At 37.6% G+C, this 12,943-nt stretch overlaps 2 protein-coding genes across 3 annotated transcripts; one reads left to right on the top strand and one right to left on the bottom strand.

Annotated features, from left to right (window-relative positions):
* The first annotated feature begins 93 nt into the window (after positions 1-93).
* LOC145212291 (co-chaperone protein daf-41-like) lies at positions 94-2,329 on the top strand. Its single transcript, XM_080080379.1, has 6 exons — positions 94-254; positions 481-664; positions 761-856; positions 931-1,026; positions 1,290-1,386; positions 1,993-2,329. The coding sequence occupies exons 1-6, from the start codon at positions 217-219 to the stop codon at positions 2,046-2,048; spliced, it is 567 nt and encodes a 188-aa protein (XP_079936505.1). The 5' UTR covers positions 94-216; the 3' UTR covers positions 2,049-2,329.
* Positions 2,330-2,702: 373 nt separating this feature from the next.
* LOC145212268 (uncharacterized) lies at positions 2,703-10,704 on the bottom strand. 2 transcript variants are annotated; one of them, XM_080080348.1, is made up of 15 exons: positions 10,422-10,704; positions 9,872-10,035; positions 9,614-9,728; positions 9,357-9,480; positions 9,048-9,213; positions 8,694-8,850; positions 8,354-8,446; positions 8,082-8,272; positions 5,331-5,908; positions 4,908-4,983; positions 4,726-4,836; positions 4,168-4,294; positions 3,888-4,008; positions 3,661-3,741; positions 2,703-3,488 (listed from the first exon to the last, which is right to left on the bottom strand). In XM_080080348.1, exons 1-15 carry the CDS (start codon positions 10,574-10,576, stop codon positions 3,261-3,263), a joined length of 2,487 nt encoding a protein of 828 aa, XP_079936474.1. In that variant the 5' UTR covers positions 10,577-10,704; the 3' UTR covers positions 2,703-3,260. The 2 variants fall into 2 exon arrangements, with proteins under 2 accessions (XP_079936474.1, XP_079936475.1); XM_080080349.1 differs by lacking the exon at positions 5,331-5,908 and adding an exon at positions 6,190-6,722 and having other exon boundaries at positions 10,422-10,703.
* Between the last annotated feature and the right edge of the window lie 2,239 nt (positions 10,705-12,943).

Genomic DNA, 12,943 nt, shown 5'->3' with positions numbered 1-12,943 from the left:
GGACAGATGCTTGCCGCATGTTGTCAAAGAAAAACGTTTTTGGTTTTGACAAATTTCATGTTTGAGGAAGAGTGGCTTATTATTTCACGTTGAGAAGTTCATGTTTTTCGAATAAAAATATGAAGTGGTGTTAAATTATTATATTTGTACAGATATCTGTGGCACAGACCCGTGAGGTTGAAATTTAGGCTATTTTATTTTACCTTTTTTAAAAGCATGACGCAAGACACGAACGGCCACGGAGATGCAAAAGTGTGAGTTGGTAACTTGCTTTATTGGCAGGATCAATCGTCGCCAGGAATAAATATAGATATTATAAAAGTTCTGTAATTTATTTCATCAAAAATTCTTCCATTGCTAATGTTCACTGTAAATCAAATCATGGCAATAAGATTTCAATAAATGTCAATACAAGAGCAAGTTATTGCACCATTTTTAGACTTTGTGTTGTTCTATGATTAACCAAACCGTGTATTTTAGAACACGACCAGCACCAACTCTGTGGGCACAATCAAATGACAGCCTGTTCCTCACCTTCAATGTGCAGGATTGCAAAAATGTGGAAGTTGCTTTTAAACCAGACTGTGTTGAATTTTCTGGACGAGACAGGGCATCTGTTGCATTCAGCAATATTTTGACCTTATTTAGTGAAATTAAACCTGAGGTATGTTTAACGAAAAAGAGACAAATTTAAAACTTGTGAACTGTTTTTATCATACATGTTGCCCTATGTAACACGTCCATAATGTGGTTATTTTAGGGATGTGTGTGGTCAAAAAAGGGATTTGGAGTGGAATGTAATATTCAGAAAAAAACTGCAGGATTTTGGAAGCGATTATTAAAGGATTCTGCCAAGGTAAATTCCAAAATCTCTATTGCAATTAATGCAAATGAGCTTACTTTTTTAAAAACCCTTTGTTCACTTTAAAGAACCACTGGTTGAAAATTGATTTCCAAAGATGGAAAGATGAAGATGACTCGGAAAGTGAGGAAGAAAAAGGGGGAGGAGAGCCAGATTTGTCACAGGTTTGCAAGCATGTTTGATCTTGTAACAACAGTTATATATTGTAAGCAATCCTAATCTACAAACTTAAAACAGAGATGTTTATTAATGAAGTCTAGCTCTTTAGGTTTGGGCAAAATCGAAAAAAATATGCATTTGGAATGGCCTTGCTCTTCTGAAACATTTCAACCTGGTTTTTCTCCCCAAAAAAGTTTTAAATTGAATCTTCTTGCTTTTTGATGTGTATTGGATAAGAACTGTGTTTAAAACTGTATTTGACCTTTAGATGATGGCTCAAATGGGTCAAGGAATGCCTGGTGGTGGGATGATGAACATGGATGGTATGGATGAGGAAGAAGAAGAGGAGGACAGTGATGATGATGGTATGTTGATAAAGTAGTGGTGTCCTGGATTATTAAGCAGGAAGGCTTCACTTTATTATTTGAGGCACAAACGATACAAAGTGGTTTCGCAAATGGCAACTTTTGGCCCAAACGTACAACCTACACATAAGTGCAACTATAAAGTGTAGTCATTTGACTTATTATGAACTTTAGGAACTGCCATGTTCAATCGTAACATTGATCTTAATCTGCTTTACATTTTTTTAAATTGCTGTTAAGGTGCCAAACAATAACTAAAACTTAAGAACTAAGGAATTTAAATGAAAACATAATGTCTTTATATCTGTTCAACACCTAACCCATTCGTTACCACCACATGTATAATTGCCAGTTCCGTGTGCTTTCTCTGACATCACCCTCCATATCAAGCATGTTTTTCCCCTTATTGCTTATGTAAAACTTATTCAAGCACAGTTGACAACCTGCACTAATAATGACAACAGCGATTGTTGAAACGTCTGCAAGACGTGTTCTATTGTATATGTACAAGTTCTCTGGCAGTTACGTTACTAAACCCTCCTGACGCACATATTCTGTCCCGTATTTATTTGCGTTTCCAACATATCTAAAACTGAAATATTACAGACATCCCGGAATTAGAAGAGAGTACAACGAAGCAAGAGGACACGCCTGACGCGTGACGATCCGAGCAATGAAAGCCGTTTTAAACCCTGCAGAAATTTTCCTGGGCACACCCATGCAATCTCAGCGCGAACTGACAAGCACAAAAAAACATTTTGCCAATCTTCCCCGTTTAAAGTGTCAGTTGTTGCACGTGTACTTAGTATGCCCTCTCATCATAATGACATAAACTCAACTCAGCAACAATATCAAGCTCTGCTCCTAAAATGATTATTCGATACTGCTTGTGTATATTACTGTTGAATGCGAGTAATAAAACAACGTGATTGTTGATTTTGAATTTAGGCCTTTAAGACTTGACGTGATGATGTCAAATGGAAAGTGTTGTTGCATAAATGTGGACATTTTACAGATTTGAATTACAATCCATGGGTGTAACCAGGGTTTTTTTAAGGTTTGGTTTGGGTGACCGCTAAGTAGTTTTAAGAGACCGCAAGTTTTCATTTAAATACCAAAAAATAGCCATATTTGCTTAAACGAATTATTTATTAGGCTACTGGCAGATTTTGGGAAACCGCTGGAGAAACGGTCCCCAAAACACTGGGTGTAACTACTGTTCCCAAAACCTCTTCTTTACAGCACTGCCGCAACCAAAGCCTCTCTTACAAATATCTGTCCAGAGAAGTATAGTACAGCAAAAAAATTAAAACGAGTTTTGCAGTATTCGTTAAAACTGTGTTTGTCACACTTTCGACAGGTTACCAAACTATTTGTTGTGGCACATTTTGCAGAATAAGAACACATTGATATTAAATTGCTGTTGATATAAAAATCCGACCGATTGAGGATTGAGATTTGTTATACAAACCCGCATATCGTCAACATGGCTTAAAACAATGAGCAGTTTGTCCATAATTTCACCAATCACTGCGGTAAAAACCTAACTGAGGTTAACGTGAAAAACAAATAAAAGCAATATATAAAACGATTGCAAATAAGGAAAAAATAGGAGCCAAATTGTTGCCAGGCGCCTGTAATAGCCATCATCTTTTACTCGAACATACACAACACATCCAGCGCATTAACGCTTACAGTTGATTTTCAATCCAAACTTTTAAACGAGAGGACCAGTTGATTGAAAACTCCGTCTCATATTACGCTGCATATGCAATTTCAAATTTGGGGTAAGGGCTAAGGGCTTGGCCACCACGCCATTGGATGCTCTGATGTTTCACGTCTTCAATCCATCTTTCAGGATTTACAACCGAGTTTTACGCTTTTTGAAGATTTTTAGCTGCGGCCTTCTCTTTGAGGTGCTTAGGCAGAGCGCCATGAAACTGTCTGTGTACGGGACCACCAACATTGAAAGGAGCTGGCGAAGTATATTTTCCTTGAATTACTGGTGCAATTGTTTTCATCGGGTCGTAAACTTCGATGGGCAACGACTCTTTAGGTGCCCGCTCATAATCGTCTATGTCTTCTCTCACGTTGTTTCGTTTCTGTAACCATGTAAACACACGTATACATTATGTTTTGCAAACACTGAAAGTTGCCCATTTACTGTCGGTATAAATCATAAACAGCATTTGATTTTTATGGCAATGAAATAGTCAAAAACAAAACAAAATTACACTTCATGCTGTACTTTTGGGTGAAAAATATTACACTTACCGGTGGCTTTTCCACTTCGACTGCTTTAGGTTTTTCGTTTATCCCTTTCAAATGATTTTCTTGTATTCGCAGGTCGTTGCGCTGAAATAGAAGTTGGTTAAGTCAAGTAGCCTACCATATCAATACATTTTAAAAATACGAGTCCACCAAAGTTATATAAATGTATGTTCCAATTCGACGTAACTAACCTAGTTTGACAATTCTAATATTTATTTTACATTACTCACATGAATTTCCGCCATCTTTTTTTGAAACTCCCTCTCTCTTTTAGCTTGTTTTGCTTCTTGCTGACGGGCATCACTCATTTTGCTGTTTGCTCTTTGTACGGCATTGTCGTTCATTTGTTTCCTAGTGACAAACAATGATAACATACACATATTAACACAGCGTGGCTTAATTTCCACTTTGTCCGCACAACCTGATCGCTTTTTGCCGGCCTTTACACCGACAAACTTTTCAGTAAAACACCGTATTTTTCGAACCAAGCGTCCAACACACAAATATTACCTCCAGTAAACCTCACGCGCTGCAGCATCGACTTGTCGATCACCGCTTGTCACTTCAAACCACCAGTTCCACTGGAAATACGGTTGTTGGTAACGGTCCTGGATTTTGCTCTCCACTGCATAGCAACCTGCAAAACAAAACATAAAACGGTTAACGGTGACACTACAACAGTAGCCTACCAGCTTTACGATTACGGGAGCAAGACGAAAAACGAAATTGGCTTGTTTGCAGTATATTCAGTCAAACGTCTACAAACCAATAGTTTTGTGCTTAAATCTAGTAATTTAGTCTGGCGTGACTCCACCTCATTAATTCACATAACGCGCACTTAATGCCACATATTATTTTTTAGTTGCGGAAAGTAACCATGTAATTCCCTAGAAAGTTTACCTCTTTTTCGCTCTGTCTGCCAATCGAAAAAGTAAAAAAAAAATTGTACAAAAAAATTTAAAAAATAGAAAAGACGAAAAAAAGAATTGCTCCATGAACGGTAAATTCGTATATGATCTTCACGTTTTTTATACATTTAAACCGCTTTTAAAACGTTTGTCAACGCACCTGGTATGTTGGGAATAGTGAATTCTACAGTTTTCAGCATGTACTCGCGTGGTGTATCCGGTTTGGAAAAGTCCGGAATTTTGTCGGTCGGCCAGTGAAATGTGTAGAAGTCTGAAACAATCAAAGTCGTATTGTAGTTTCCAATAAAGTTGAAAGTCCAAGCAACTTAATTCAACCCATACTTTCGCCTTTATTTAGTTGAGCTTCAAAATGTTTGCTGTCCCGGTAGTAGAGGAATTTCGAAGGAGTTAGAATAACCTAAAGTGAATGAGTTGTTTATAATGTGGAAAGCGATGACCAATTGCACCAACAGAACAAAAAGTTTTAGTAAAAAAACTAATTGCCAGCGAAGTGGAGTAAAACATATTCATTTCGTTTCGCCAAAAAACATTTGTTTTTTGTTCGCTGGCAAATTGTTTTTCACTAAAGCTACTATTTAAGTCCGTGTCTTGCGTACCTAAAAACAAAAGTAATATTAGCTATTGATATTAATGTCAAACAAAATGTAAAAAAAATATGCCGGGCCTTTGTTGTTAGGCTTATCAGCTGTTGGATAATGACCAGAAAGTCAGACAGCCCACTGTTACATATAAATAACTTGCTACCTTCATTTCTACTTCAAACGAGAAATAATGCCGTATATTGCCGTTATAATGCTCGTCAACCCAGTTCATGATGTTTTTGTCGACGTGAACTTCAATTGGCTGTGGCAGGGGTTGATAGGCGCCAAGAATAGACGGACAATATTTGATATATGCTGTCGGTGTGCCATGATAGTTGTGAAAAGGCAGAATATAGTTGCTGAATTCTCGTTTAGTCAAACCGTGCGAAGTGTCGTTATCGTCAAACCGATGATCAAGTTTTATTTCCCCCAACGCAGCAAGTTCTTTGATTCGCAGCTGGGCGTGGCGTAGATCGTTCCCGAGCGCTCCCAGTGGCAGTTTTCCGTTGTTTTCTTTTATCAAACGCTCAAGGATGTCTTCGCGGTGGCGAGGCATTGCTTTTAGATGCAGCGTGTAATGTTCGCCGTTGTCTTCCTTTACAACTCCCCCGCAAACCAAACCCATAGCTTCGCACTCTCGTTTTGCGAGATCCAACGAATGGTAGATAGTAAGTCGGTCAAACTGGTATACATCTTCCAACGTTATTCCATCCCACTTCTTCCAAACGCAAGCTCCCTTGACTGAATTCGTAGTTTGTAGGGGCAGCGAGTTCGGAGCAAAATACGGCAGCAGCAAAGAAAGCGAAATCACAGTTAAGACAAATTAAAAACACTAATGGTTCATGAGCAAAACACTGAAGTGTTCTGCCCATGGTGCATGGTGGTGTTACAAGTGACCACTCAGTATGGGTGTTTTGCGCATTTTTTTTGCTTTGGGTTAAGAACTTAACAGAAAAAATGGTCGAATGTTTAGCGTATATGTTTCCCATACTGATTGGTATTCGGAAAGTGGTCTAACTTACTGCAAAGTGGACTGCAAAACTGTAAGTGTGGTTGGTCTTAGGCGGGAGGTCTTTTCCAATGTTTATCGGAGCGAAAACAGCCTGATAGTTACCGAAGGGCCCGGGGCAGTATTTGACATACGGAACCTTGCGCGGAAAGTAATATTTTTTCTCCACTATCGCTTTGGGGTCAGGAGGCGGTCTGTTTTTCAGGTGCACAACGGGATGCGCCGGGCCCGTGATGACAATGTTACGTGGAATGTTACTCCGTCTAAGCGAGTACTTCTCTTCGCTGTTTTCTTTTTGCACGCCCTGACACTCGGGGTGAATTTTTTCGCATAACTCGATGGCCTCGGTAAAGTTGTCAACGAGCGAAAATCGAATTTTAGACTCCGGGGTCGATTCCATAGTCGCTTTTATTTTTTCGGGTATGGGTGGAAATGTTTTTGCGCTTTCAACGCGCAACGCTGTCAAGTGAGCGGCCTCTTTAAGTTCGGACAGTTCTATGCTGAAGTCCAAATATTTCCCCTCGAAGCGCTCCCATCGGCATGGCCCTACAGATAAAATACACGCCCATTTTATTAACCGATTATCATTTTGTAAAAAACACTTCTTTGTGCTAAAAAACGACAATGTAAAGCAGGTCATATAAGCCATTGTCATGTTTATGCACACACAAGTTTTACTTGGGCTGTTACGCTACAAACTGAAATGCTCTGCCCTACAAACTAATCGCCGTTGACTATTTTTGATAGGTGTAGCCTACTGATTTACGTATAGTGTTTAATGGGTACTGTAGTATAATTGCAATGCTGTATAATGGTTTACTATTTAACCTATTCGCCAAAGAAACCGGTTTGGTCACTTGGACACGCCAATAGTTTTGTGCTTAAAGCTACAGAAGCTACAAAAGGCGGATTATCCTAGAACAAGCGTTTTAACGATGTGTTTAACTAGGAATTTACAATCGAAGCGGTTTTGATTTTTAGCGGTTTCGTTTTTACATATGATTTGCGCTCGTTATTGCAGTCCACTTTGCAAGAAATGTACCGGCATTTATCAAAGCTTGTTCGCACATTATCATTTAAAAATCGTAGATGGTAGAGCTACTAACATCATATCTCACGACCTACCCACATTTAGCTAATTTTCGATAGGTGGCGCAAAAACCTAAATTATTTATTTAGCGGCTAAAGAGGGATAGGGTTGAAAAGTAAGTTTTTTTATACAATAGAAACTAAGTTCCTTTGCTAGTTTTATTAAACTTTGAATACTAATACCTTACCCCGGCCCTAATAGCCCTAACCATGAGTAATAGAGATATGTCATTTAAAGTGCTCTGTCGAAAATTACCTTTCAAAAATTATCTAAATGTGAGTCTGCCGTGAGGTATGGTGTTAGTAGATTTTCTTTTCTTTTTTTGTAAAAAATACCTTAACGACCAGAATAACACACCAATTTACTCGACGTTATTGTTTATATCCAAATTTTAAAGAACCAAACGTTATGTGTTATTAATAAACACCACACAAGAGTCCCTCCTGCTGGGCGATCAACTAAGCAGGTTATTTAATATTGACATGCATTAGTGCCTGTATCGTTTTGGTCTTCTTGTCACAAAACCGCTTGTGCGAAGAGTAGGCCTCATTAAGTCGCTTTTGTTGTGTACGATGGTACGATATAATCGAAGGAAAACGCTTTATCAATGTTAAGACTGAAAAGTTTAGCACAAAACGATGTTTCTCTGAGAGTTCGCGTTAGTTTAATATGTTTTAATTTGCTTCTTGGAATTTCTGCCCTGTTTAACAAAAATACGCATGTTGATTTTGAGTGTCAGAGGGACTCTTGATGTTGTTGTTATTGTGTTTTACTAAAACGTAGCATAACGGTTTACGAAGCAAATAAACCCTTACCTGGGTTTATGTCAATATCCATGGTTGGTTTTCCGTCAACAAACAGAGTTATGCGTTTGACTTCAATCCTACGGACATCGATAACGAACTTTGTGTAAGTGGACTGTCTTACAGTGTCCACTAAAAGGTATTTGAGATCAGAGAGCCCGTCTGTTGTGGCCCTAATTTCTCGGGTTTTGTTTAACCGAAATCTGTAAAAATAAAAATAAAATATTTAGCTTGTTGACACTGACTTGAAGCAACGAAATGTTCATTTTTGGTTTTTAACTTACGGGAACTGATTAGGGCTAAACTTCCATGGATGCTTGTGTACAATCATCTTGTAACGCCCCACTTTGAGATCCGAAGGCACTATCTTCATTTTACTGTGAAGCAAAACACAGTCATGGTTAACAGTCAAATCAATGCATTGTCCAGTCGAAATCACATTGTAAAAGTCAGCATTGTAATTATTCGAATGAAAGCATTGTCCGCATTGTCTTTAAACAAACGTTTATTTTTGCACATTTAATGAAAAATAAAAAGTGTTTCAAAACCATTGTGTGGGAGAACGTTTGCTTTTAATTCGTATCTATATGTAGTCTGAAACTTTCTTTGGTCTATTGTACCCACTTGTAAAAGATTCTAAATTCCATATCGTTGTCTTCGCCTCCCCAGCCCCAAAACTGATTGGAATGTCCATTTGCTTTCCTGTATTGCTTTGGACTGATTCCAGTCACTCCTCCGAAATCCGTTCCGTAATGAGGCTTGTATTCAAATTTGTCGATCGCTGCAATATAAGAACGATAAGGAATTTCTCCTGCCTTCAGTGGCTTTTGAAAGTTACACTGAATTGAATAATTTGTGCATGCAGTACCTAGAGTTACAATTACGCCATTGTAAACAACTTAAATATGTATCTTTGGTAAGAAATCCAGTGACAAAGAACAACACAATTGAAGTTGCTTGTTTAAACGTATATTTTACCCGGCGATAAATGACGTGGTTGGTTCCCGCACATATACATGTTCATGTCGTTTTCTGGGATCATATCTACGTCGTGAAACACAATACAGTCGTAAGAGTCCAGTTTCATCGCTTCTTCAAACGCCGCGTTCATCACCATCGCCTTGTTGAACTGCCCATTGTCGAACTGCATAAACAACATTATGTTTTCGGTTGGCAATAACAATAAGTCCAAATTCAACTGCGGTGTACTTTTTTATGTTCTCTTTCATGGTATGTAATTTTAGTGTTCGAATAATGAGCAGTGTGGATTGAAGTGTTCATTTTTACCTGTTCTGCAACATAAATGCAATACTTCGTTTTTTGTCGCTTTAGGATAGGATGCAAGTAGTACAAGAGAGTTTTTAGATGTGCATCTCTATCCTTGAACGGGATAATGACGGCCACTTTTTGCCTGCAACAAGAACCAAACAATTTGCGGTAATTATATCAGCTGTAAACGAATACCTTTTACGCCCGTACAAACGCCCCAGGACTAAACGGTTGTAACTTGATTCAACGTTCCAAAGGATATTCCAAATACTTACAGAGGTTTACAGGCTGTTGGAACATAGCATCCACCCTTTAATAAGTCAGGTCCAGCTACTTTTTCCACCTCTTCGTATGAAGGTGTGATGTTGGGATTGATAAACAAGGTACCAACTGAAACAAGAAAGAAAATTCTGATGACAATTGCACCAAAACATTTCATATTGTTCACAAAGTTAGCACAATTTTTATGATATAAGAGCGTAGCTTCAATTTCAAACGGCGAAAATGAATTTCATGTAAGAAGTTTGTCCTACGCAGCTCTGATGGTGTTTCGGAGCAGTTTTTTAATCCCATTAGGTGTCGGGACGCTGCTTCTTCCTTCACATCGTACTCAACGCTTTTTGGTACTTTGCGAATTTCTTCAGAAAAACGATGGGCATCCGACGGAACTCGAATGTTACTGTTGTAGGGATGATCACTGCAAAAAATGTAGAGACACGTTGACACTGCTTGATTACACGTTAAATGCATGGGTTTGAAGATTTTCGCATTTGTGTCATTACGTTCACATTGCTTTTTTGTTTTAAATATAATAATATGTAACTGTTATTTTATCTGGTAGTTTAAATTCACCGCTAAATTTTCTAAATTTAACTTAAGTTTGTTCGAAAATGACTCTATTTGCATGTAGAAGCAGGTTTTCGCAATATAATATGATGCAATATAACGCAATACAATCCAAAATGTGTTTAAAACACTTTAAATAGGTATGTGATACTTTAAACAATTGCCCAAAGGGTTTATCGTAATTGGACAAGATTAGCTTCAGAGGAACTTTAATTAGTCTGAGCCAAGAACCTATACCTGTTGCGCCGTGACATAGACAAGGCGGCGACCAAAGTGAATAATCCAACCAAGAACACTTTCACATATTTCCTCTTTCCTGGCCTTCGTAACCAACGTGAAGGGATAAATCCACACGAAGAAATGCTTCTACTGATTCTTTGCAAAAGTGTCATTTTCCTCGCTGCAGATATAAACCGATGACTGGTGAATTGAACACCTTCACCGAACAATTATGTTAGCAGTTTTTCATAAAGCAAGCTGTGAACACTCCAAGCCTATTGTTACACAAAATACAAAAGTCAAACCATGAAAGATCATTAACAGTTTCTGCTATTGCTTTGTTTGACAGCTTTCTAACGCCATTCTGCATGCAGTGAATCGCGTTTACATCGAGACGAGCCACGTCGTTCTGTCCAAGACTGGTTTTTCTGTTGAACGATCTTTTGGAATGACCCGCGGCTATTTAACACGCAAAAGGCTCTGTTTCGACCCATATTGTGCGCTCTACGAAGTGTCTGTGGTATGAGTATTTTGCGCTGGCCTGGGCGATTACATACTTATACTTTGATGAGTTTAATTAGGCTCAAATTTCCATCAAAACACATAGAACTGGTCCCCGTCGGGACAAAAAAGAGAAGCCTTCTGCGTTTTGCTCATTCTCGGTTGAGCAGTGCAACACAAAAAGATTTTCCTGGCGCTAAATTTCTTACATGCTAAATACAATTATAAATTTTTCGGTGCCCTTTTAGGCAACTTCTACGACTATATAAATTCAAAAACAATATGTACATAAACTACCTTATACTTCAGTAACTTTACTATTAAGTTAAGTGTCCCAACTGATTGCTGTGTTTTGGATAAGAACTTCTCGTAAACAACTGAACGATTCCTATTCGTCTTTCTGTTTTCTTCAAACGAATTAACTTGAAATGCATAACTTAACTGTTTTGGCATTGCATTGTATGTAACAAAGCGAATGTTGTGTGCTTTTCTGAGATATGGATTCATCCACTTGCTAAAACAGAAATACTTTGTGATAATGAACATAACCCATGTGCATTTTAAAAGTTAATCGATATGAGCGTTTTATACAATGAACCAAACAAAACAAAACCGGAGATGGCTTTTGGTCAAAAAAATGTCGTCGCGAGTGGGCGATAAAGAAATGGCATCTTTTAAAGCGGGATGTGGTTATGGTCAGGTGGTTGAATTAAGAATGAAGTCAGCGGTTCCTTTGTCGTTCTCTTCGATAGCTGAAATTGTTAAAGTGGGTTACGCTTACTTGGCATGAGCACAAGATGAAAGGGTCGGTTGATTTTGACGTTTGAAAACCGTGAGGTCAGCCAGTTGCAGCTTGAGTAACTAACTAGGACCTATAATGCTTATGTGAGTTGTTACATTTATTTATTCAAAGGTGCTTGAAGAATACAGTATAAAGTGTATATAGCCGTTTAGAGTGTATTTCGTTCTCTGTGTGAGATTGTTTCTGACTTGCTTTTAATCAGTAAACTGTATTAAACTACTGCCAGTTTTGTTTACAAGTTAAAATACAAAGAAAAGTTTGGAAGAAAAATAGATATAAAATAAAACTTTCATCCAACTTAAGTAAATACAAATATGATAAAAGTTAGAGGGACTGTTTGCAGTTGTCCTTTTTTAAAGATCCATTTGGAAAGTTTTATACTTTTATTATAATTTTAAGACATTTGGACAAGACATGCTTATCCTATAGTGTAATCAGGAATAGGTATTATAATATTCTTAGCTTTCATACAATACTATTTTCTTCTTTGTAGTGTATAATTTTTAAAAGACATTTGCAAATACTTGTGTAAAGTTGTTATTATTTTTACATACTTGTAGCTTTTGGTACATCATGGTATGTTATGATTTGTGAAACAACCTATGGTATTAAAATAAACATTTTATTTAAATTAAATGATAAAGGTTGAAATCAACTTATATGCAGAAAACATATGTGTTGTGTTTTGTAGTTGTTCATCAAATGTATTTGATGCTGGCTATTCGAGTACTATATGTAATATGCCAGTAATAAAGGCATATATCACACCTTAAGTGCATCATGTCTTTCAAGCTAGCTTATATACATTAATTTATATTGTTAAATTGTGATTCATGGGGCGCATTGAAGGAACAGTGATTAAATCCAGTGATGTCAGTGGTAAAATGGTTTATATTGGATGTATGTACCAACCAACACAAATAATTATCACCTAGGCAAGTTAATTCTTGGCTGCACCAAAACTTGAGTATGGCTGATGTTTTCTTGTGCTGTGTACATACCCTATAGCTATGTCTGCTTGAGCAATAATTATATCCAGTGCTTATGGTTTTGTAAAAGCACTGAAGTTCACTGTCTTAATTATATGTTGGTGCTCTTGAGAATGGCATAGGACATAGTTGTCTCTTGACATCATTTTGCTATTGGCTTTGTAGCTTCCATGGGTACCTTACATATTTGTCATCATCTCTTCACAAGACCGTTTGAAATTGTCTAACCATTTCCAAGGACACATACT

The sequence above is a fragment of the Phallusia mammillata genome, chromosome 2 (genome assembly GCF_965637545.1).
Source record: "Phallusia mammillata chromosome 2, kaPhaMamm4.hap1.1, whole genome shotgun sequence".
Taxonomy (NCBI): domain Eukaryota; kingdom Metazoa; phylum Chordata; class Ascidiacea; order Phlebobranchia; family Ascidiidae; genus Phallusia; species Phallusia mammillata.
This window is presented reverse-complemented; position numbering and strand designations above follow the sequence as displayed.

Coding starts and splice junctions, on each gene's coding strand:
- LOC145212268 (XM_080080348.1), bottom strand. CDS start 10,576: ATGACACTTTTGCAAAGAATCAGTAGAAGCATTTCTTCGTGTGGATTT. Junction 9,729..9,871: donor CGAAACACCATCAGAGCTGC/GTAGGACAAACT, acceptor TTCTTGTTTCAG/TTGGTACCTTGTTTATCAAT. Junction 8,851..9,047: donor ACCACGTCATTTATCGCCGG/GTAAAATATACG, acceptor CTTATATTGCAG/CGATCGACAAATTTGAATAC.
- LOC145212291 (XM_080080379.1), top strand. CDS start 217: ATGACGCAAGACACGAACGGCCACGGAGATGCAAAAGT. Junction 665..760: donor TTAGTGAAATTAAACCTGAG/GTATGTTTAACG, acceptor TGGTTATTTTAG/GGATGTGTGTGGTCAAAAAA. Junction 857..930: donor TATTAAAGGATTCTGCCAAG/GTAAATTCCAAA, acceptor TTCACTTTAAAG/AACCACTGGTTGAAAATTGA.